This window comes from Eupeodes corollae, chromosome 2, assembly GCF_945859685.1.
Source record: "Eupeodes corollae chromosome 2, idEupCoro1.1, whole genome shotgun sequence".
NCBI classification, from domain to species: Eukaryota; Metazoa; Arthropoda; class Insecta; order Diptera; family Syrphidae; genus Eupeodes; species Eupeodes corollae.
In genome coordinates, this window is record NC_079148.1 from 109,635,860 (window position 1) to 109,661,890 (window position 26,031).

Below are 26,031 nucleotides of genomic sequence, written 5' to 3' on the forward strand. Positions count from 1 at the left end.
ATAGTTTGAACGATTGGCGTATTCTACGACATCTACAGTTGATTTATAAACCGACATACACTTTGATTTCAATTTTTCTTAATATCAGCTAACTGTCAATCAATTTTGTTTTAAAAAAAAAAAACAATTTAAAAACATGCTTCCCCAATCTGAATGTTTTCTTAATGTAACCCAAGAGTTTTTAGTTTGCACAACTATTCACAAAGCCAAAAATTTGCCCGTTTTCAATGCAGATACTTTTGTAAAAGTAAGTTTGGATAAGAAGTCAAAATGTACAAAAGTATACCAGAACTCTGAGAATCCCTATTATAATGAGGTATGTAAATTTTCCATTGTAGCGTTTTACAATTATTTTAATAGCATTTTTTCCAAGTATTTCGTTTTCGAACTTTCATGCACCCTTAGTGAACTGCTTCGATTGACAATTCTTTATGAAATTCGAAAGAAAAGTTGTAAGAGCCAAGTTAATATAGGTGAGTTATTGATTGATCTACACACAGTTTGGAATCAACCCCAAAAATGTTTTGTCAAAAAATGGGGAAAGCTTGAGAACTCTATTGGCAGTAAAAGTGAAGCTAAAGGTCATCTTCAAATTGATCTGGCAATTGTTTCTTCGAATCAACAACCAATAACATCAATAATCACTTCCGATAATTGTGATGATATTGAGAAGTACATATGCTTAAAATACACTTTTGGAATAATTATTTTTAACAGTGAAATCTATTTTAGAAATCTACTACAGAATCTTGAGACATCTCCATGCAATATCAAGTACTTTATATCCTTGTACAAGGGTGTTTTTTTGAAGAAATCTGAATTCATTATTCAAGTAACTCTTGCTGGCATGAATGTAACTAGGAATTTAAGACTTTTAACCTCTATATAATGTATCTTAAAATATTTTAAGGGTAAGACCAGCATATCGAAAGGAAGTCAATACCCGGAATGGAATCAGGAAATACATTTCAACTGGACCTTTCCATCTCTAGCTCAAACATTTCTGATTCAAATTATGGCCCGCGAACATATGCAATGGAAATCTATTGCAGAATCAGAACTATATTTTGACGAAATTAGTTTTAATGGTAATTATAAATAATAATAATTTCTTCACGTTATCTTTTGATATGAATATAAGAGACATTTATTTTTTTTAGATATTCCAAGTCTTGGTCCAACATTTATTCATTTCTATGACAATAATATTTATATTGGAAGAATTTTGATTGAAATCAAATCCGAAAAAATTAACCCATCAGGAAAGGAAGCAATCAATAGAACCATCCAGATAAGACCCACACAGCCTCTAGTTACAAAATCTTGGTGGGCTGATGAAATATTTGTTGTAGAATTTTGTTTGTGGCAAGGAGGGTTTATTCATGCGAATTCGAGCAATATGAAGATTTTACTTAAGTTTGGAGGTAAAATTAATAATTTAAATTGATATGTGTTTTATTTATAGGTACATACATATATGATGAAATTATTTATTCAATAATTTTATGAATGCAAATCTAGATAACATACATATGTATATATTTTCAAAGTACATGTTTTCCTCTATTAATAGCACGGAATTTGATACATTCGAATTTGGTCCTTAAAATCTGAGTTTCCTAATTATAAGTTCAATCAATCGAAAACAATATGTCTGAGAAAGATAAGGAACTCTGTGAGTGCACGAATGCCTTAAACAAATTCGATGGTATCAAGTTCTGAAGACATGCTATCGAAAAAATGGTTGGGAGAATTAGAATCATACATTAAATTAAATTATTAGGATTCTTAACTACGATATAAATAATAGATAATTGTAGAAATGTTATAATAATTTGATTTTGAGAGCTCAACAGATCCTCATTACAAGCTCTAGCCTGAAGAAAATTCTGCACAAACATCTCGGATTATTCGCTTACAAGGTCCAATAGACTTAGCAACTGGAGTCACATGACCATCCATTTCGTTATTGCTTTGCAGTAAGGGCCTTAAAGTACTTTGAATTTGTTCCCCAATAGCATTTTCACCTTGGCGAGGTAGCGGCGCAGGTTGGGCGTCGTCGGTTACGTTAACAAAATAAATTATCTCAGAAAACCCGCACGACATTGTTCAGACGTCAATGCATTTACAGAGAATGACAAACAACTGACTATTTGTCTGAAATTAATGACATGAATTTGGACGATATGTGATTGATGTCTTACATCGGCTAAATAAACCAAACAGCTCCTGAAATCATTACGACTTGTTCGTCAGAATTAGATTATGTATCTAAAGAGTCTGTTTAAATATATTTCCTGTATTTTAAGATTTTAAAATTTACCCGCAAAAAAGTTTGTTTTCAAAATTTTAAACGCTTTTTGATTCCTCAAAAAACTTCCTTTAAAAAAAAATAAACATATGTACATATACACATATTAAACTGAAATCAAGCAAAAGAGGAAACCTTTGTTACTGTTTGGCTTCGAAACTTCTTATCCAATTGTCATGCAGTTTTTTTTAAATGAAAGAGGATATCACGGAACAGGTTTTAGGCATAAATAAAGTTTCCAGTCTACACATTTACGCGAACTTTTTGTAACCATGATAATCTTTTGTCATATATCAAATTTGAATGAATTATGAAATACACACAAAGAAAATATGGCATCTGACATATTGCAACAACACAGGCATTAGCAATCACGCTTCAAATTTTGAATGATGCATTAACATTGGTTGAAGATCAACTTCTAAAAATATCAGGAAAAAGATGTTAGACTTTGATATGAAATCTCCTACACTGATTGAAGAACGTGACAGACAATTTCTTCAGGACAGGGATTATCTTTCAGAAACAAAGTATAATGCCAACCAACTTTCAATTTTCGTTCAAGAAAATGAACAAAAACTAACTGACGAACAGCGACTTGCATACAAAACTATAATCGACAATGTGATGCAGAACAGTGGTAAAATGTTCTTTCTTAATGCACCTGTTGGGACTGGAAAAACGTTCATGATCAATCTTTTGCTTGCTAAATTTAGAATGCAAGGAAAAATTGCAACGGCTCACGCAACTTTCAAATTTCCTATAGATTTGCAAAGTCAAGAGCGTCCATTTGTAGTATCTCGGAAACAAAGCTCACTATGTAATGTGCTTAAAGAAATGACGTTTATTGTTTGGGACGAATCGACTATGGTAAATAAAGGTGGCCCTGAAGCTCTGGATCGTACACTTAGAGATTTTAGAGCTGATGAACGGTCGATGGGAGGTGTTGTGAGGTACAAAAGTGATGAAATAAATGCTGTAGGCTTCTGTTCAACTTTTAATATTGACCACAAGTATATGAGCGTATAATAATATATAATAATACAACAATTTTCAAGAACTCTTTTGGATATAGGAAATGGACATATTAAAAAAAAAATGGTGGTGAAGCACTAATAGAACCAACATTTGCAACAAGCGTCAGTGGACAAGGCGAATTAATAGCTAATGTTTACAAGCAAATTTCAGAGAAAACAGATGATGGGTTACGCGAACGAGCACTTTTGGCTTAAATAATACAATTCTTTCAATGTTTCAGACCCATCAATAAACTTATCTTTCTATTGATAATCTGAATTCTTTGAATACATCAGGACTTCCTCCGAATAAACTGGACTTGAAAATTGGAGCTGCAATAATACTTATGCGGAATTAAAATGCACCGAAATTATGCAATAGTACTAGATTACGGATAGTAACTATGCAAAATTCTTTCCGGCTCAGCCCAAGGCCAAGTCGTTTTCATCCCCAGGATACCGATGATTACTAAAGAATACCCGTTCGAATTTAAACGAGTATAATTTCCTATAAAGCTTTGTTTTGCTATGTCTATCAATAAGGCACAGGGACACTGAAGGTTGCAGGACTTGATAGTTGAATACCTCCCGGGTGAAACCGGGTAAACCAGCTGATCTAAAAAAAAATTGAAAATATAATTTTTTTAATTTAAGTTTAGAAATATTTCTAGTACGCAGTTATTTAAAACTTTCACATTTCAACTATATTTAAAAAATCATGACGTATTTTCGAGATATCTAATTTTGAAAAAAAAGTTTCATATTTTTTTAGAAAATAAAAAATAAAACAATAACATTTTTGAACATCAAATATTATTCAAGCAACATAAGATCTTGTGCAGAAAAAAATTATTGAAATCGATTGATTAGTTCTTGACAAAACTTAAAAACAAAATACAGACATTATGGCCGTACCCTTTTTTTGTAAATAATAAGCGCAAACTCAAGCGAATAATACCCTTATTATTAAAAGACACAGTGTGAGCACTTAGGGAAAGGAGCACTTAGGGAGAGGAGAGAGGGTTTGAAAGGAGATGTCGTTGCACATTGGTTTTGAATTCCTGAACATTGCAATGACTTGGAAAAATAGAGTGTGATAAGACATTACACGTGCGCGTAGTACGGCTAAAGAACGAATCTCTGTATTTGACAGTACGGTCGAAGTTGACCTCAAGGGTATTGTGATAAGCATCCCTAGATGCTTGAGTATTATTGTTGAATTGTTTAAGGGGAGGAATGCAGCTAGTTGCGTTTAGTCTTCATAAAAATTAAAAAAAAAACTTAACACGAATCGGCTCAAAACCCTAATATCCAAATTTGAAGTTAATCCACACAATTCTTTGGGTTGAAAGGCCAGGATAGACAGACAGACGGACGGAATCCGGAGACCTACTTTTTTTTCGAATTCTCTACCATTGTAATGTCATGTTTGATTAAAGTCTCTAGTTCAAAATATAATAGAAAACGTTACTCAAGAAAATAATTTAGTTATGTTTATTAAACTGCATTTTTAAATTAAAGTTGCTTCTGATCCACCCTTCGCATCAAGATATATTAATTTTTCCTTTAAAGAAGCTTATCCACTGTTTTAAGACAATTTTTACTTACCTGTTACCAGCTGTGAGCTGTTATAACAATTGCTCTTGAGGATTAAAATCTTAAATATTTTAATCTAATATTCTTTAAAATAACAAGCAACTTCTACTTTAACAATAAAATAAGTATACATGTGATTCAGTCATGCGAATTATTTGTGCTATTTATTTCAAAAACTCTGTACTCTTTTTGTGCCCATGAAGCTCTAGCTGCGAAACGTATTCTTTACCATTTTTTCTAAGATTTAAATTTAAAATCATCTGTCACAGAGTATAAAATTCCAATTCCCTCCATCTTTGAAATGTTTATTTTCAAAGTTTAAATTATGCATGCATATGCGATTATTCAAACCCATTTCTGAAGGGGAGTAGAGTAGTGATATTTTACATTTCCTTACATATTATTCAACGAAAGGGAAACAAATTGTATGTATTTTTGTATGTGCTTCCACATTTAATCATTCATAAATCCTTATTACTTGTTAAATTGTTGTGCTTCAATAATTAAATTTTATGAAGTTTAAATATTCATATGTTTTATAAACTTGTTTCAGAATTCACATCCGATACAGTTGAATGTTATTTGAAGAACTACAATGGTAAGGCAAGTTCTTTGAAACACTTTACTCAAATACCTCCATTCAAGGCTGTTCACATAAAATGCTCCCTCCCGGACAACCGTTTCAAATTTGAAAGTGACAACTTAATAATAACATTGCATGAACAAATGGCAAGTGAAGGTTTTTCTCTTTTAAAATTATCATATAATAATCATCATCATCCTTGGTCATCTTCGTTTCCATTAGAATGCCGAGATGGAAAACTTTAAACTTCTTCAACTAAAGTATCCTCAAAACGAATCGATGCAGAGGAAGTGCCTCAAAGCTATCATTCTTTCGATCTCGAATAAAATCCATGAAATCAAATTGGGCTCTCGTTTGCAGTACAATGGCTTTAAGCAACAAACTGTTTGGGATGAGAATCGATTGGCATATCTAAAGGAGTTTTTTGTAAAGACAAAAATAAATTCCGTTTTTTTTTTAAACATTGGATATATTTTTCAAAATTTATAGGAGAAATTGTCAATTTCTTTGAAGGATCTTCGTCAATATTTAAAAACTATGCACGTTGATGGAGATGGTGAAATTAGTTCATGTGATAAGGTATTCGAAAAACTTCAACAACTTAAAGAGAGAATCAAATCAATTATGCAAACAAGAGTTCAGGACGAATGGCCCGAACTGCATTTACTTATGTGCCTGGGAAGCGGTAAGGGTGCAAGTAAGGATATTGGTATCTGCAAGCTGGAACCAAGACACTTTGCTCATTCCCAAAATATAGACTGCAAAGGTCCTGGGTGTGATGTTCCGATGAACTTTGTTTTTAAGGTGATTTGATGAAAATTATTTCTTAAAGAAATTCTGAACTTGAAAACATTTTTATAGGACCCAACGTGTGCACATACCTGCAGGGACTGTGGCTGCGTACGAGGCATCGTCTATGGGTTTATTCGAATTGCCACTGAAGCTGAACAACTTGATTTTTCCATCTCTGACGACTGGGAACAAAAAGAGCGGTTCTACTATCATCCTAGAAATCAATCGAGTTATATTTGCCGTGTTTATGTTCATCAAGCAAAAATTCGTCCTGGCGCCGACAAAACAGGATTGTGTGATGCCAAGTTAATAATTTTGAGCGGCGATGAGCTTCTCGAAACTCCCACAATCTATAAATCACTGTCTCCAGTGTGGAATTCTTCGGTGACGTTTGCAGGTCGACAAATGCCTGGGCCCATAAATTGGTATGAACAAAATCCACCCTTATTAGCTCTTCAAGTTTATGACATAGATAATAATAAGCAAAGTGACTATTTGGGTTGTGGACTTGTTGAATTATCAGTTAGGAGCTATTCAAATCGAAAGGATTCATTGGACATACATTTAAAGGACAGTGCAATGCAGTCAATCACCGACACGGGTGACGATAACTCATCACATCAAAGTAACATAAGATCGGAAGGCAACATTTACAGTAAAAGTCCAATTCTAAGTTTGAAAAACCTTATCAAGACAAAAAATGCTCTTAAAGAGCTCAAAGACATCAAATATCAGTCTCCGCCTTTGTTGAAGTGGGTACCTATAGCGGCTATGGGCGCTACAAGGGTAGAAGTTTTGATTTCCGGAGAATTATTACAATTAAGAGAAAATGAATCTTTTAATGAAACAAAGACGATATTAAGTCAAGGACTTCCTAAGGAAATACAGCCAATAATGTCGAAATATTTGTAATAAACTTAAAATATTTCGCTTAAATTGTTTCATGCTTAGAATTTTAAATATTTAGTTTTGAAGTAACATTTATTGGACTGAGAAATTGTCAAAAGCTATGTTGCTCTAGCTTAGGACGGTACAAGATTTATATTTTAATGGGTGAACTTCTACTCAAAAGCGGTATTTCTGGGACAAGACTCAAGAATAGTATTAATTTTTTGGAGAACTATGCTGCAGGAGTTATAGTAAGTAAATAATAACGACTTTGAACAGCTACTATCCCGTGAAGTGCATTTTCGCTAAGTTATCAATTTATGGTGTTTTGATTTTGGTACCCTAAAAAACATGTACTAGATATATCTAAACGTACATACCCTTATAGAGACATTTCTCTGAAGACTAAACTTAAGTGTATTAAGTTTTTCATTTAGAAACAAGAACTGATAATCCTGATCAGTCATAAGAAAGTTGATAAGCTAAAACTTAGAAATATAAAATTAATACTTTTGTTCCCAAAATACTTGGATCGAAACCCATTTCTTATCACTTTTTTGTTATTTCTATACGGTTTCGTATTTTGTTAATAAAAGTTGTCAATTTAAATTTTCTAAAAAATGAACTTAAAAAATATTTTGAAGTTTTTGTTTCTAAGATATTTATGTATGGATGTAAGTCGAAAAACAATTTTCAAAAATTTTACCAGCAAGTTTTTATTTCTTATTAAAAAAATACAGATTGGATTATCTTATTTTAAGAACGTTAATTTAGAAAAGATTTTTAGATTCATACTTTTTTCAAACAGCCTATTAATCTCTTTCTTTTCAAAGTAGATGCACATTTTATAACTATTTCCAATATTTTTCGTAGAATCTTCCAGGTCAAATTGAGTACTGGCCAGCAATAATTGCTACTCATATTGACTCCCCTAATCGTGGCCGTGAAATTACTCTTGGTGCAGCTATAATACCAAATCCCAGAAAATATCTAAGAAGCCAAGTCGAAAACTGTGATTTAGATGAAAATGATGAATCAACAATTGTTCAGATGGGTGAAGGTGCATAGACGAAACATTGTTTTAAACATTTATTGAAATTTAAAATAACAGGAACATTTTTTGCTTTGAATTTTTGTTAAGGCGACGAGGAGAGTTCACCTTTATTACCAAAAAAATCAATTTTAAAGAAAAGTTTAATAACCCGTGGTAAAAGCTGGTTTGTTCATATGTTTGAAAAAAGACATTTCGGAACTAACAATCAAGTTCTTCCGCGATCTCGAATTGAAGAATCCGAATTCAATTGGTGGACAAAATTTTATAATTCAATGTACATGGTAAGCCAAATTTAGATTTCTTCAGTTCTTCTTTTTTTAGAAAGTCTTTAATCCATCTGACTCATTCTTCAGCAACAAAAAAATATAGTTTCTACAAACGGCAAACACAAACTTGTGATTTATGACACAGAACTTGAGAAACAATCTGAATTCAGTTATCTCTCCGATTGGGCTGAAGCTTTTCAATTAGTTCATGGGGTTAAAATGAAAAAGAACAAACCTCCGAAAGAAGAAGTTTATGCAACTTTAAAAATGCATTTCAAAATATCACCATGTAACTGTAATTATAACAATAATAATGCCAGTTCTGTTACACTTAATTCGATACCAAGCAAAATGTCTGCCAAGTTTCGATCTCTTTCAACGTTAAACGAACAAACTAAGGTTATTGTAAGAATTTATTTGGTGCAGGGCTTACAATTTAGATCACATGATACTCATAGTCAGTCAGATTCTTATGTCAAATTGCAATTGGGATCTAACACGGTGTCGGATCGGGCGCATTTTATACCAAATCAATCAAATCCGATATTTGGGAAGACTTATCAAATGGAAGCTCATATACCAAGGTAATTTTAAGAAGATCAAAACTTATTCATACAAGTCATATTTAACAAACAAAAATTTTAAGTTCCACTGTAACACGCCTAAAGAAATTTTATTTTCATGCATTTAAGGGTTGCAATTTAAAAATACCGATTTCGTATACACGGGCACCCAGTATTTTTGTATGAGAATTGTTCTTTTAAACCGTTTTGACAACGGTATTTTCATAATGTTTGGTGTTTTGTTTTTATTGTTTATTAGCCTCAGACTAAACTAAATATAATCATTGAGTAAGTCTGTGATAGTTTGTGTTTATATAACGAGAACAAAGTGTTTTTTTGTTTACTACAGTGAAATTGGAAAAAATCTAAAATAAGTAAATAGGTACTGTGGGTACTATGGCTTTTTGTATTTATGAATTTTCTGTATAATATGGATAGTAATCTTTCTGCATCATCTTCGAGTCGAGATTTGACTGAAGCAGAGCAGGAATTTTTCGATGAACACTACGATAGGTTTTTAAAAGATGAAGAGGGTGGAGATCAAATAGCTAGACCAAATAACTCTGATGATGATCCAAACGAAGCTATATTGGATATTTGAGTTCAAGAGGCTGGGTTGAATATGAAGGAAAAGGCAGAAGTATAATCGCAGCAAGAACAAGAGTTTTTTCATGGCAAATGAACCCACATCACCTAACCGAGGAATGCAATACTCAGCTCGAAACATAAAATTCTCTGATATTTGGTGGTCGATACTTGCTGAAGTAGAGACACAAAGAGCAGCTAGAGCTCGTAATGAAAGGCTTTGAATGAACGCCTTATGTTTTCAGACATTTCCATGTTTTAAGATGTTGATCACTTCAAACATAATCCAAAATATAGTTCTAGAAACAAATAAGAAAGCCAAAAGTGCTTACGAGGAAAATCTGATATCCGGACAACCTAAAGTAATGCGTCGGTTGTATGAAATGTATGCGTACATTGTACGCTGGAGCTGAAAATGCATACGGTGTAGAAGCAAGAGACCTGTTTCACCAAATTAATATGGCACTTTACCACGCGGTCATGTCCTTATAGATGTTTGAACAGATAAACCGGTTTTTATGTTTCGATAGTGGAAGAACGCGCACTTCAACTCCAAACAGTTAAGTTAGCTGCCTTTATGTATAAAAACAATAACTTATTACCTATGTACATATGTATATATTTTACAAATGATAAAGTTTTAGGTATGTGTGGGACTTATTCCAAAATAACCTGGTGAGATTTCATGAACCAACAAAGGAACTGACAATCTATGAACAACACGTTTCAACAAGGTGTAGGTGCCAATTCAAAATGTACATGCATAATAAATAAAATTAGGTGGTGCAACAGAGAACCAGGGCCTAGTGACTTACAACTCTCAACCATTCCTGTGTGCGAGTAATTGCAGTGATGGAGGGGACCTACAGTTCATATGCCGAATCCGAACGGCTAATTTGAGAAACCACTTTTTCATGACAATAATTACTATTGGAGAATTTGTCAATTCCTCGCAAGAGGCAATAACCGTGAATAAAACTTTAGGTGGCACAGGCAGGGATCGAACCCAAGACCTCTCGCATGACAGTACAACGCACTATAGCCATCATGCCATGGGTACTACTTACATGCCTAAAAAACCAGGAAAATATGGCTTTAACATTTTTTTGATTGTGGATGCTAAAACAAATTTCCCTCTTCAAGGAAAAATATATGTTGGGCAACAACCAGGCGATAAACGGTCTGAGGGTATATGTAATCAACTTGTGATGCAATTGGCGGAAAAGTTCCTTGGTAAGGGATATAATATTACCACGCATAATTGTTTTACTTCAGTGCTATTAGCAATTGACTTGATGCATACAGAAACAATTTGGTCGGCACTGTAAAAAGTAATAAGCCTCGACTACTAAAAGTTTTTACAATCACTGACAAAGAAATAAGTATGTATTTTGCTATTCACGATGTATGCAATTGTGTAGTTACGCAAGCAATACAGAAAAATGGGCGACTACACACCAAGAAGATAAAATTGACCAAGCCAAAAGAAAACCACAAGTTATTCAAGATAACAATGCAACTAAAGGTGGAGTTGATACTCTAAATCGGATGGTAACAGTAAACGTAAAACTAACAAATGGCCTATGACTTTATTTCATAATCTTCTGGATTCTGCTGGGGTTTTGCTTACAGAATGTTTGATATTTGTAACCCGACTTGGTACACAAGCTAAAAAAGATCGGCCCCCTAAAAAGATATAAAACCCAAGCGAGCCAACACCTAAAAACCCAGAGCACCCTAAGCCTCAAGCGAGCCAACCCAATATCCCAAAGTGTCCTAAGCCCCAAGCGAGCCAACAAAATAACCCAGGGCACTAGGAGTCCACGCTCTCAGAAACGATGCACCGAGGAGTTGACGCATCGAAAATCCAAGAAGCTATCCCCCAAGTGCTCCAAACCCCGATAAGATTAAGAATTTTTGATACCCGGGGCTAATTATTCAATAAAAAATCGTAAACCCAAAAGCGTTAAACCCTCATAACCCAATTTGTAATTAATCCAAAAACCATGAACTTAAAACCGTCAGACCGTCAGACTATTTTTTTTGATTATTCAAAACTCTAAAAATTAAAAGTAAGTGAGGAAGTATATACATAGTATAAATAAAATTATAAATAATAATTATTAAACAAATTTTTTTTTCTCAATTTCATTCAATTTATATCATGAAACTCAATCGATTTTACTAATTTTTATTCGTTGCTTAACGAGTTAAGGATGATAATCTTTCATCCAACATCGAAGATCGGTACATATTTTTTATTTTATTAAGGACTGAGAAAGATCTTTCTGCTTCACAATTAGCTATAGGTATTGTTACGAATATTCTAAGGGCCATATAAACATTTGGAAAAACGTCAATCATTTGTTTTTCAACGATCCAGTTAAGTATTTTAAATGTTGAAATAAGTTCACTTTTCACTTTTTGAGCTTGAAAAGAAAACACTAGTTCGTAAGTTAATTCAGTTTGTAAATCTTTATGATAAATTTCTACTAAATTGTTTGCTTTTATTTTACTTCATTTTCACTCATACTTAAAATATTGTGAAAAAATCCGAAGGTATCAGTGATGTAAGTGTAAGCTTCAACCCTCTTGTGCATTTCTGTGAGCAATTTATCTATTATTACAACAACAAAAAAATTCTAAACCTATCAGATCCACAGAGCTTTTCTTTTTCTGCATCGCGTCGTTCAATATTTTTGTAATTTTTTTTTTTTGTTAAAATCAGAAAATTTCTGATTAACTTCTTTGCTTAAGGCTTTCAATTCTATTTCAATTTGTGAAAAATTATCTCGTGTATTTTTTAAATATTCAATCAAAGACAACATCATGTTTTTAGCTACGTTTAAATCTAGATCCATTTTTTTCCAGGGATCACGTACTTTCCAATTTGTAAAGTAATTAAAATACAAAAAAAAACGTAAGAAAAGACATAAACCTTTCCGTATTCAAGGCAGGGGTACTCCTCTGCAACCCAAATTATTTGTTGCTATTTGGCATGGGAAAAGTGTTTGGTCCCTGCTTAACAAGGTAGAGAGTATCTGTAGCCCCACCTAATTTATTTAAATTTACTTACAATAAGTATTGATTTATTAAAACAGTTTGTTTCCAATGTTGACAGTCATAAAATTGGTGTTAGAATTTCCAAATTTATTGAATCAAAAAATTTAAGATGTCGAAATAATTATATTAAGTAAAGTCAAACTTAATTTTTTATAAGATTAATACATTTTTTTCAGAATTTTCTCGTTTTGTCGTCAAAGTTTCTTAATGTTTTTGTTTGACTCAAAAATAAAACCAAGCTTGAGATAAGCAAAATACACGAATTTCAACCTTTTTCCTTTCCCAAAATTTTAAAATTATGTTTAATTGTAAAAAAAGTTTAATCCCTAAAAATGAATTTCAAGATTGTTTATTAGTTTCTCTTAAGAACATTATTGCCTTTAAAAGTTAGTTTCCTTATTTCATAATGGTGATAGAGAACATCTGAATTCCTAAGAAAAGGCTTAAAACAAAAGGTCTCCTTTAAAATGTCCTCACCAAAAAATATTATTTTCGTTTTAAAATTGTATTTATTTAAGAAAATATTATTAATTATGGCAGAAAGTTTATGATTTATTTTCACTTTCTAGCAATACTTCAAAATTTGATATTCTTTCTTAATGAATTTCTAAAAAACTTTCCTTGAGATAAATATTTTTACCCGTATTAAAGGTTTATAATTTCTATTAAATACATAGATGCAGGGTTGTTATACACTTTTAGGAATAATGTTAAAAAAGTTTTGGATGCACTTTTAATTACTTTTCTATGAATATATAGTTATAGGTAAGGTGTGATGTCTTCAAATGAAATTTCTAGTCCAACAGCTAGTGTTGAGTAAATTTTTAGAAGAAATTAAATATTTCCTCATAGCTTATAACAATACTGAAAAAAGTTGCTTGAATGCAGGTAGTGAAAATTGCAAAATAAGCGCATTTTTTCTACTTCACTTGAAGTACATTACTTATATCTACCTATACTATGTATTTCTTAAATATACTAGAACTCTCGAAAACTTTATTATTACATCCTAATGCGCTTTCATTACTCTTATTTGCAGAGAGCACATCCTGCAGGTATCCATCTTTGACCGTGGAAGTTTTCATGATGATTTAATTGGATCTACATTTATTGATTTAGAAGACCGCTTGAGGAGTAAACATCGTGCTACTGTTGGCATTTCCAATGAGTTTGATAGGTATCCAAACTATACAGTTTCTATCTTTAAATCAATAAGAAAAAAAATGTATAATACAGATCGGGATATAATATATGGAGAGATGCTTTGACTCCATATGAGCTATTAAGAGACATTTGTAAGAAATATAATTTGGGTATTCCGTTGTTTTCAAAGAATACAATCGAACTTGATGGAGTTATTTTTGAAGATACAACTGAGATATCAACTGGTTTGATTTTGATTTCTTTATTCATATAGTTTAAGAAAATAATGTTGATTCCTTGTCATCTATCTAAAGATGAAGACCTTCAAGAACGCTTAAGTTTGAGTGTTTTAAAGAACATCCAAGAGCTTCCATCTATTGGTTTTCGTCTTGTTCCGGAACATGTGGAAACAAGGTCCTTATATCGCAATGACAGACCTGGGATTGAACAAGTAAGTAAGAGATTAAGTGACTCCGATGCATCCTATTTGAGTTTTGAGTAAATACTTTGAAGTTAAATTTAATTAAATTAAGGAAATGTACATATTTTGATAGAAAATTTAATTTCGGAAAAAAATGATTTTAAGTTAAATTCTAAAATTTTACTTGGTTCTCGAGTTATATAAGAGTTGTTTAAAAAAATGAAAAGTGTGACCATATTCTATCAAAATTTAATGACTTCAACTCAATTGAAATTCAAAGTTTTAAGTATTTCAGGGAAAACTTCAATTATGGATTGAAATATACGAAGTATCAAATTATCTTCCACCACCTATCGATATAACTCCCATGCCAGCAAAAATCTACGAACTTCGAATTATAATTTACAATTGTTCCGATGTTAAATTTGATGACAAAAATGTTTTTGGTACCAAAATGAGTGATATCTACATCAAAGCGTAAGTAATTATTTTATTTTAATAATTTTACCAATTATTATCAATATCAATAATAAAATACGCAAACACAAAGTTGAATGTCTTTCATCATTTATATATTACTTAAGTCTTAAATTATTTTCCAAAGATATTAATAAAATAATAATTGCTTACAGCTTTGCGTATTAAATTTCATATTGAATTGATATTTCATTGATTTAGGTATAAAATCTTATTTAAATCTTATTTCTTTGTCAATTTCGTATAGATGGTGTGAGGATTCAGAAGCATCACAATCTACAGACGTTCATTATCGCTCATTGACTGGTGAGGGTAGTTTTAATTGGCGAATGATATTTCCAATTAAATATTCCACCATCGAAGACATGGTAAGTCTTATTGTCAGTGCTGGATCTTTGTAAATCCAATAAATGCCTTGAACCATATCGAGAGAATTTTTCGGAAACCCTATTAACAATAAACTTGTTTTTTTAAGTAACACAACTAGAATTATTTCAAATATTGTTGCACCGCTTTAAAGAATACTTTCATCTGATAAATGTAGTGAACATTTTGGAAGAATTTTATGCAAACTTTCTCTTTTGGTTCATGGTTTTTTAATTGAATAAACAACTTTTGCCACCAAAAGTAGAAATTTCTAATTGTGAACTACCTGTTAAAGAATTTAAAGTTAAACATATTAAATCAAAAGCGCCTTGAAAACCTGTGGAAAAAATAGAAATGAAAATCCGGACCATGTAATTTTTTTCTTCGAGCTTGTCTTAAGTTCTTTAGATATCAAGTTCCTTTCAAATCCAATTCATTAATATAGTTTGGCGCAGCTTTTCAGGTACAAGGGTATTTTGTGCGACTCAATACAATTACGAAAAAAAACAACTTATTTCAATATAGGCTACCATAGGCAACAAGTCATTACTTACTTAACTTTTAGCTTCTAATACTTCTTAATACTATGTAAACATAAAACCCCTATATAAACATTTTGTAACTTATTACGTTTCTGATGTCTTTTAACTTAAAAATTAAAATATATAGATGATAATCAAACGGAAGAGTGGTCTGATTCAAGAGCAATACGAAATTAAGCAACCACCTATGGTGTATTTACAAATTTGGGAAAATGATTCATTTTCCGCGGATGATTTCATGGGTGCCATGGAAATATGTTTATCAAATTTCCCCCAACCATTCGATAGCAAAAATAAATGCACCGAGAGCCAAATGAAAAACAAAACGAAGTCAGTGAACTTATTTCGAGATAAAATGATCAAAGGTTGGTTTCCATGTAAAGGTCCTTCAGAACGAGGAGGAAATCCTAGAATGGCTGTAAGGGAAATTGTTCTTCTTTGGATTTAATTCATTTTGCATTTATTTATTTATTCTACATATCTCAGGGAAAGCTGGAACTTGAGTTAGAAATTCTAACTGAAAGTGAAGCTGCAGCAAATCCTGCGGGACTTGGTCGGAATCCACCCAATGCTTTACCAGCACCAGAGTAAGGATTGCGGTATAAAAGAAAATGTTTTAAATGCAATTTAAATTTTTTTATTTTCTTCACACAAGTCGTCCAGAAACATCATTTAATCCGCTTACAAATCCACTTAAAGCTATAAAACATATTCTAGGACCTGCGATGAAAAAATGTTTGTGTTATTCTTTGATTGTTGTGGTAGTTTTTATAGTGTTGATGGTGGTTTTGGAAGATTTGCCACAAATTGTAATGAATTTTATTTCGGATCTATAGTTATTCTTCCCATTTGTTTGTATGTATTTATGAATTTTCAAATATAAAACGTTATATTTTTGTTTGGTTTCTTAAATTCCTTAATTTACTCTACACGCTAAAATGGAACTCTTTATCTTCAAACAAATCTTATGATAAAGTGAAATGAATGAAAAGATTTATTTTGAAATAGATTAGTTTACAAACCTTTTCCCTGTTTTAGTTTCGAATACATATAAATTTCCACTTGGGTCCACTTGACGATCATTTTAAATATAAAATCAAAAAGGAGGATAGGATGCGATCTACACTGATAACTTCCCATCCCATTTGTCTTAATAATAAGTTTGTAGGTTTTCGTGTTATGTTAAAAAAGTTGTGAGTGGAACTATTCTTAAAAATATTTTTCATAATATATACAAATTTCCAACAATATTTTGCATATAAAGAAAAGTTCTATTTCAAAATCTATTTTTGTTAACGAGAGTTTTAGTCCGGAACAAATGTTTACCAACTTAAGTAGGATTTTTCATAAGTTTTTATTTCTTATATAAACAAATACAAATTGGATGAATGAAATTATTCTGAAGTAAATCTCTTCTATTATTCACGAGTTATCGAGAATTGAACATCAATTTTTACCAAATGTACCCACTATTTTTTGTAGATGAAATAACGGACTATTGAATTTTAATAAAAACAATACTGAACACTATTTTCTGTGAGATAAAATACGTTTGAAGTCAGTATTTTTAACATCCCATAGGGAAGTTATTGTAATTGGTCCCATTTGTCAAATTAAAAACTTTGACATTTCTCGACGTTTCAAGGTCCCTAGGGTCGAAATAGAAGATTTTTAGAAAGATGTCTGTGCGTGCGTGTGTAGGTACGTTCGCGACGTTTTTTTCGTTGTCCATAGCTCAAGAACACGAAGAGATAACGACTTCAAATAAATTTTGTTATACAGATAAAAAGGCAGAAAGATGCAAAAAGGGCTTTCAAGAAAATTGCGTGGGCAGTTTTTTTACCATAGCAGTTAAAAAAGGTGAACATTTCGGTTAATCCTAAAAATCTTACGAACCAAAAACGCTAAAGACTTGAATTAAATGTTATATAATATATTGTAACGTGATTCCAAACAAATATATTTTTTCAAAAAAATCCAATCAATGGCTTTTTTTATAAATCAAAAAAAAAATGAAAGAAAAATTGTCACCTCGAAAATTATACGAATACAAAATGATTTTATCTCCACAACAATTTTGTGCAACGAAAAATAAAGTTTTTAACATCTGATAAAATTTTGAGAAAAATCAAATTGACAAATACATACCAAAAAAAAAAATTGCTCAAAGTTGATAAAAAATTAATTTCGAATCAAATATCTTTTCAAAAATTTGAGATTATGGCTTTCAACTAATTATAACTTATAAGAAATATTGTTTTCAACACTCGGAAAAATTTTGAGAAAAATCGAATTGACAGTGTTTTTGACAAAAAAAATCTAAACAAAAAAATTAATAAAAGTTGGTAAAAATTGATTTTCTACTTTGAGATATTGGCTTTAAACTACTCTTATCTATTAAAAAATATTGTTGTCAAAGCTCAGCAAAATTTTGAGCAAAATCTAAGTGACAGTTTTTTTTACAAAAAATAAAAAGATAACAAAAAACAATATCTACTAAAACTTGGTATAAATTTACTTATGACTCAAAAAGATTTAAAAATTAAAAATATTGTCTTCAAACTCTTTTTATTTCACAGGAAATATTGTCTTCGATATTCAGAAGTTTTTTTTTATAAAAATCCAAAAGTCCGTTTTTTATAAAAAAAAAAATAAAATATACAAAAAATAGTATGCAAATTTGGTAAAAATTGATGTTCAGTTCTTGATATATCTCAAATTAATTTCGTTCATCCAATTTGTAAAAAATTAAGAAATGCTACTAAAATTGGTAACAATTTTTTCCGACTAAAAATCCGTTAAACAAAACTAGATTTTCAAACTAAACTTTTTCTTTTTTTTGGAAAATATTAAAATTTTAAATTTTTTAAGAATAATTCAACTGATCACTTTTTTAATCCAACACCAAAACATACAAACTTTTAAAAAAGACAAATAGATAGATGAAATAGGAAGTTATCAGTGTGGGTCTCTTTTAAATTTTTGAAAAGATAATTGACTCGAAAGTAAATTTTGACCAAGTTTTAGTATTGTTTTTTTTAAGGTTTTTATTTTTTGTAAAAAAAACTGTCAATCCAATTTTTCTCAAAATATTACCGAATGTTGAAAACAATATTTCTTATAAAATAAGTTTAGTTTTAAGCCCTAATCTCAACCTTTTAAAAGGATATTTGAGTAAAAATTTAATTAAGCTTCATTTTTTAACAACTTTTAGAAATGTTTTGTTTAGGTTCTTATTTTTTGTTAGAAAACTGTTAATTCGATTTTTCTCAAAATTTTACTGAATATTGAAAACAATATTTTGTATAAGATTAAATTAATTTAGAGCCATTATCTCAGATATTTGATTTAAAAATCAATTTTTAAGGTTTTAATTTTATGTAAAAAAAACTTTCAATTAAATTTTTTTGGGCTTAATTTTTCTCAAAATTTTACCAGATGTCAAAAACGTTATTCTTCTTTGCACAAAATTATTTTGGAGATAAAATCATTTTTGTTTTATTATTCGTGGTGACAAATATTTTTGATTTATAAAAAACCGTTATTTGGATTTTTAACAATGTATGATATAAAATTTAATTCAAGTCTATAGCATTATTGGTTCGTGAGATATTTTGGGTTAACCAACATTTTTACCTTTTTTTAAAATTGCGATGGTAAAAAACACACAATTTGTTTAAGAGTCCTTTCTGCATCTTTCTGCATTATTATCTGTAAAACAAAATGTATTAAAAGTCGATTTTTGTTCTGGTTCTTGAGCTATGGACGACTAAAAAACATTGCGAACGTACGTACACACGCACGCACAGACATCTCTCTAAAAATCTTTTCTTTCTACTCTAAGGACCTTAAAAACGTCGAGAAATGTCAAAATTTTCAATTAGACAAATCAGACCGATTACAATAACTCCCTATGGGAAGTTAAAAAAGGCGATAATTTCGCTGACATTTCCAAATATAAATTTGAAGGAGAAACAAATTTCAGGATTATAAAACCCGCACAAAATTGAATAGGGAAACGGGAAACAAAAGACATTTTAGAAACGTCTCTCAAAGCCTTCAAACCTAAAGAAAAAAATCAGAAACATTTCTGAAATGATTTTTCCATTTATACATACATACATATATCCAATTTTGTGAGTGAAAATGAAATTTTAGAACTAGAAACGTTTTTAAAACAGTGTTGCTTAAAATGTTTTTTGGTGTGTAGGAACCTTAAGATTTAATAGAAATTGTATAAGAAACTAATAAAAACAACAGTTTTTATTGAAAAGCACCTAATATTTTTGAATTTTCTTATTTGATAGCCAAATTTGATAATCACGTAAGTGTATGATGATTTAACTTAATTTGACTCGGCTGAAAAACTTTCAATAAGAATTGTAAAATCAAGGTTATCATGATACATTTTTCAATGGATATATTTATGATTTTATTAGTATTTCTTATTTCTTTCTTTCGAAAATCGCATGCTGCAGTTCAAAATTATGTTTGTTCGAATGAATCAAAAATTATATAACTCTTGTTAAGCATCTGTTAAGTCAAACCAAATTGTTTTTTCTTTTTTTGATTTCGTCAAAAACTATAGAGAAGTTACCATAAATTGGATCAAATCAGAAGTAGAAGAGATAAATTATCCTAACTAAGCGTTGAACTTGCCAAATATTGAAAATTCATCACTGTACAAAAGCATAAAAAATATGGTTTTGAGAATAGCCACGACGCTAAGGTTAAATGAGGTTTTCTTAGATATTGACTCCAGAACAATCGGTTGGAATTGCGTTTCTCTGTCGCTATCAACAAACTGCAGACAAAACGGTCGGTCTAAGTCTTGTTTGTAGTAAACTTAGAAGAAGTGGATAAAGAATAAAACAGGGCTGAACTGAAATTCCCCTCGTACCATTGGCAGCAAACCAGAAGTTAATCGGTGCTATGCCTCAAAGGACAAACTATGTCCGTGGCGCTGTAAAGAAAGGTTACCACGAAATACACTTAGAAGAAGTAGTAGACGGAATAAACAGGTTGAAGAAAGAAGGTATTTCGTTTCGGGAGATACAAACTGTTTTCGGGGATCCTTTTCTTTAAATGAACACACATTTATAAAAGGTAGAAGACGATTGAAACTTACCCTAACTATATTAAATATCGTATCGAATTGAAAAAAAAACCTGTTTATCATTTATTTCGGGCTCTCTCTAAGTTTATTGTCTCATTTTCTCAGTGATAAAGGAGCAGTGTAACGCTTCGTTACAATTTATAAAGTGAATGCTGTGTAGCTTATTAAGCAATACCCAAAAACCAATTTCTAAAAAAAAGTTCGTGAGACTGGTATTGCAAGTGAACAATACTCATGGTGCTTGACGAAAAGAACTCTGTGCAAAATCTCTGATTAAACGCTAACAAAAACAACAACGATTTTTGGCTAAATGGTATCGAATTTCTTTTTGGTAAAATATTAATAATTGATTTTTGAACTGATATCTGTGTGATAAAATATTGGTAAACATTTTAGTCGAACATTTATTAAGTTAAATTGGGATTCTAATCAATCATAAGAGTAAAATAAGCTTACCTCGACGACATTGTTAAAAGCGTATGCGTATGTAACTTTTTAAGTTGCGAACATGGTCATATAGGTAAATAGATTATAATAAAATGGTAGCCATTAATTATTTCAAATTATTTCCTGATCCAATATCTTCATACTTCATAAAGAAGTATTTATGTCATCCAGCCAGTGACTCTGATTCACATCTTGTATTAAAATCATTCAACTTCAACTTCTTGTATTACATTTTCGTCATTCATCCACTATAACATTGACTTGAATTCCTTACCTTAGGCACATTGCTTATACCTTTTTAGTTCAGAGGTAACGTTTATTCATTGATGCGAAAAGTTCCGCACAAAAAATAAAAGGTACTTCATCTGGTTTAACGATGAAGTGAACATTGATTGGTATCTTCTTCCATAATGCTTGAAGATAAAATACAAACAACTAAGTCGCATAAAGTTACCTTTAAGGTTAGAAGCATGCAATCGATACCCTTTTAAAATAGTTACTATACAAAAATATAACAGTAAATAACAGAAAAGCTTGTGATAACCTAAAATATGTATTAACTTTTTCGAATAGTTAAAAATATTGACATGAGTTAAATCAAAAAATAAAGGCTTAAAATTACAAAGAGTTGAAGTTGATTTTATTGTTAGAAATATTTACCCATTCGTATTTGATTAAGAAAATTTTCGTTGCTGTAGTAAAGCAAAAATGTACATTTGCATGCAGTGGTCTCACGATAAGGGATAAGAGATATTAATTTTTATTGAAGACAAACAAGAAAACTTTTAAAACATAAAAATAAAAGAATTATTTGTTTTTAACCTTTGGTTATTACTAAAGTTGATTTTTGAATGAAACTATTATTTACCCTTAACATTGGGAAAAAATGGGAAAAATGATTCCGAAATAATTTTTTGTTCGACATCCGATCTAATATATGCGTAAAAGAAAAACACGGAGCTATTGCATGCGAATTCCTACGAAAGAAACTGTATCTAATTTTGTTGAAGACTACGCTTGAATGAGGATGCCAAACTGTTTTGGGTTAATAACCTAGTGTCCACAAATAAGTTTTTTTTGTCTTGGTATTGAAAATAGACCACAAAAAGTGTTTATTCGAAAATTGTATAGGAAATGTTAGTTAGGAAACAACTTCAGCAACTACCTTAATTGAGGACCTAGCATCAAAAGAGATACAAGTCCACATTTTTAGCCTAAAAGAGCACATCCAAACTTACAGAATCTTAGTACTTATCGTGTTTATTTTACCTAAGAAATGATGTAACAACCATTATAATATTTTATAGTAAATTAACTATGTACATCAGACCATGCGTTGAACTTGTCTTGTTTATGATGTGAAAACGCGCCTAGCCGCGCCCGCCGCGCCGCCGCCGCTACACCGAGTGCGAGATGTCTTAAAATCAGCAAATCGCAAAATTTCGCGCCTTTTGCGCTTATTGGTATTTTTTATCCTGAAGGAGAATTTTGTTTAATACGGCCAAGTTTTACCGTAGAATAGAGACAGGATTCGGCTCAAAATAAAGAAAATTATTTTAGCTTCAATCGTAAAGTATATTCTTATGGTGAAGAAACTGGCACAACAGGGTTAAATCGGCTCTGAAAAAAAACTAACGATGTTTTTGCCATTAGTAGCAAATACAAGTTTTATGGTGGTTTTTCCGAAAAAGGTCATAAAACGTACCTGTTTTTTTGTGTCACATAAATAAGGACAAGTTCTTAATTTACCCGTAAGACTCTTTAAAGTAATGAAAATAACAAAAATCTTATAATTTAAGTAAATATTGTTTTTTTAGAACGGATTAAAATAATTTTTAGTAATCCTGATTTTCGAATTACTTCAAGTGGCCTATGTGGTGTATGAATTGATAGAGTTCTCAGATAATTGGCTGAAATTTGGGCCCAGACCCGTTTTATGGCTTCAATAATCTCTTCAGTTTCTTGGTATTGTTGTCCTCCTTCGTAGACTTTTCTTAAAAGCCATTCTCACACCTCAGAAGAATATGGAGGCCATTGTAAAAGGTTTCCATTTTGCCCCTGAATCCAGTCTTTTGTTGTTCATGCGGTATGAATTGGTGCATTATCTTGTTGGAAAGTCCATCATTGTCCATCAAATAATTCATAAAACTGCGGAAAATTTTGTTCCAAAATCGATTTGCAAGTGATTGCCTTCATTTAAAAGCTTTTAAAAATTCAGCCCCATAGTCCCGTAATAGGTGATTGCTCCCCATAGCATTACACCGCCTCTTTCCTGTGGCTTTTTTCAAGATAGATGTCTTCCCTTTTCAAATCATGGAAAAAGCAGGTATATCCATCAGATCCGTCCAAATAATTGTTTTTTAATCGGAACGGACGACGGTATGCCAAGCTCGATTCCACCTAAATCGATTTGTAGCAAAGTTAAGGCGTTGGCTCTTGCGTACAGTATTCTATACTCGACCTACTACCATTTACCCAAGCTTTTGTTTGATTTTTCTAATGGAAAGCCTTGAATTTGAAGCAAATTTCACTATCGACTATCGACCGCCTTTAATGAAATGAGGTGGCTTCCTTGACTCTTTCTTTGTGGTTTTTTATACCTCTCAGGATCCTTCACGTAGTTGTATGGAACATTTAAACTTCTTCTTATCTTGCTGGCTATAGAAAGGGTGGTTTTGCGGAGATCCCGGTAAGCTCGAATTTGGTCTATTTTCGTCATACTTCTTGATTCTATTAAATTAATTCTCAAACTAAGCTCCCAAATAATCAGAGTACACTTTTATCTGATTTCTCCATATTTTCCTCAACGATGATCTTTCATATTTCATTCCAAGGCCCTTAATAGGTAAATTTAGATCTTTCCCCTATTCATGTGACACGAAGTATATGACCAACGTCATTAACACCTAGAACTAATTTGGAACAATCGGATTTACGGAAACGGCTTTTTATGTTCAGAGAAAAGATTACCTGTAATTGTTTCCAATTTTCTTAAAAACTAAAATATATTTTACGATTTGGATTTTTTGGTGTTTAATCAATAATTGACAAGGACATTTATAACTGACAAAAAATAGTACTCAATAACATATATAAAATTGAAATTTGTTGTGTTTAACTTTGAGACTTACACATTTTTTTTATAATACTATCGACAAAAGCAAAATTAAAAAATAAGTTACTTACTTACTTACTTAAGGTGGCGCTACAGTCCTGTGTGAACTAGGGCCTCACCCAACAAACTTCTCCATCTAGCTCGGTCCCTAGCTAGATGTCTCCAGTTTCGCGCTCCAAGTTGGGTGAGGTCACCTTCCACTTGTGCGCGCCACCTGATCCGCGGTCTTCCTCTACTGCGCTGTCCTGTGGGTGCGGATTCGAAGACTTTCCGGGCCGGAGCATTGGTTTCCATGCGCTCTACGTGACCCAGCCATCTTAGTCGTTGGACTTTTACTCTTCTTGCTAAGTCTACGTCACTGTACAGCCCGTACAGTTCGTCGTTCCATCTTCTCCTCCACTCCCCTTCGATGCATACGGGACCGTAGATCACACGAAGAACTTTTCTCTCGAAGCGACCCAAGGTGCTTTCATCCGCTTTTGTCATGGTCCATGCTTCTGCACCGTATAGCAGGACGGGGATGATAAGGGTCTTATATAGCAACACTTTGGTCCCTCGAGAGAGGACATTACTACTCAATTGCTTTCTTAGTCCAAAGAAACAGCGGTTAGCAAGAGTTATTCTGCGTTTGATCTCAGCGCTGGTGTTGTTTTCTGCGTTTACAGCGGAGCCTAGGTAGACGAAGTCCTTGACTACCTCAAAGGTACGTCTGTCGATTGTGACGTTTTGACCAAAACGTCGGTGTTGTATGTCCTTTCTAGACGACAGCATATACTTTGTTTTGCCCTCATTAACCGTTAAACCCATTTTTGCCGCCTCTGCCTCAATACTCACAAAAGCCCCATTGACATCACGCTGAGTTCTTCCGATTATGTCAAATGAAATTTCCATGGTCATCCTGCACAAACGGACGAGTTTGGCAGGGATGCCAAAACTAGACATGGCTCTATACAGCTCGTCCCTGTAGATGCTGTCATATGCGGCCTTGAAATCGATGAAAAGATGGTGGGTGTCGATTTGGTGCTCTTGAGTTTTTTCCAGGATCTGCCGTAATGTGAATATTTGATCAACTGTGGACTTTTCTGGTCTTAAACCACACTGATAAGGACCTATCAGGTTGTTGACGATGGGCTTTAGACGTTCAAATATTATGGCAGAGAAGATTTTATAGGCGATGTTAAGTAGACTTATTCCTCTATAGTTGGTGCAGTTTAGAGGGTCTCCTTTTTTCAGGATCGGGCAAACAATACTGAGGTTCCATTCATCGGGCATGTTTTCTTCCGACCATATCTTACAGATAAGTTGGTGCATGCTCCTAACCAACTTATCTCCAGCTGCTTTAAAGAGCTCGGCATTCAAGCCATCTGCTCCAGCGGCTTTATTAGACTTCAACTTAGATATGGCAATCTTTACTTCGTCTAAGTCGGGAGGACGGGATTGTTGGCTTTCGTCGTCTATATCGAATGGGTCATCCTGCCTGACAGCGGGATTCAGTTCTTCGTCGCCGTTATACAGTCTGCAGAAGTGGTCCTTCCATATCCTCAGCATTGACTGCGGTTCCACTATGATGTTTCCACTTTCGTCTTTGCAGCCTTCGGTTCTAGGTTTATGTACCTGTGAATTTCGTTTCACCTGTTCATAAAACTTTCGAACCTCATTCCTGCTTTTATACCTCTCAACATCTTCT

At 32.1% G+C, this 26,031-nt stretch overlaps 1 protein-coding gene across 1 annotated transcript; it reads left to right on the forward strand.

The window, feature by feature from the left end:
- Positions 1 to 5,733: 5,733 nt before the first annotated feature.
- On the forward strand, positions 5,734 to 16,555 carry LOC129948519 (fer-1-like protein 6). Its single transcript, XM_056059555.1, has 15 exons — positions 5,734 to 5,932; positions 5,996 to 6,310; positions 6,368 to 7,206; positions 7,266 to 7,437; positions 8,060 to 8,246; positions 8,328 to 8,521; positions 8,594 to 9,090; positions 13,757 to 13,894; positions 13,954 to 14,105; positions 14,175 to 14,311; positions 14,577 to 14,758; positions 15,006 to 15,126; positions 15,794 to 16,084; positions 16,153 to 16,253; positions 16,322 to 16,555. Exons 1-15 carry the CDS (start codon positions 5,738 to 5,740, stop codon positions 16,500 to 16,502), a joined length of 3,702 nt encoding a protein of 1,233 aa, XP_055915530.1. The 5' UTR covers positions 5,734 to 5,737; the 3' UTR covers positions 16,503 to 16,555.
- Positions 16,556 to 26,031: the final 9,476 nt, after the last annotated feature.

What these genes read in the sequence shown, in the direction of transcription:
- LOC129948519 (XM_056059555.1), top strand. Translation starts at nt 5,738, where the DNA reads ATGGAAAACTTTAAACTTCTTCAACTAAAGTATCCTCAAAACGAATCG. An exon ending in CGATGAACTTTGTTTTTAAG is followed by an intron (nt 6,311 to 6,367) that starts GTGATTTGATGA and finishes ACATTTTTATAG; the next exon opens with GACCCAACGTGTGCACATAC. An exon ending in ACAGACCTGGGATTGAACAA is followed by an intron (nt 14,312 to 14,576) that starts GTAAGTAAGAGA and finishes TAAGTATTTCAG; the next exon opens with GGAAAACTTCAATTATGGAT.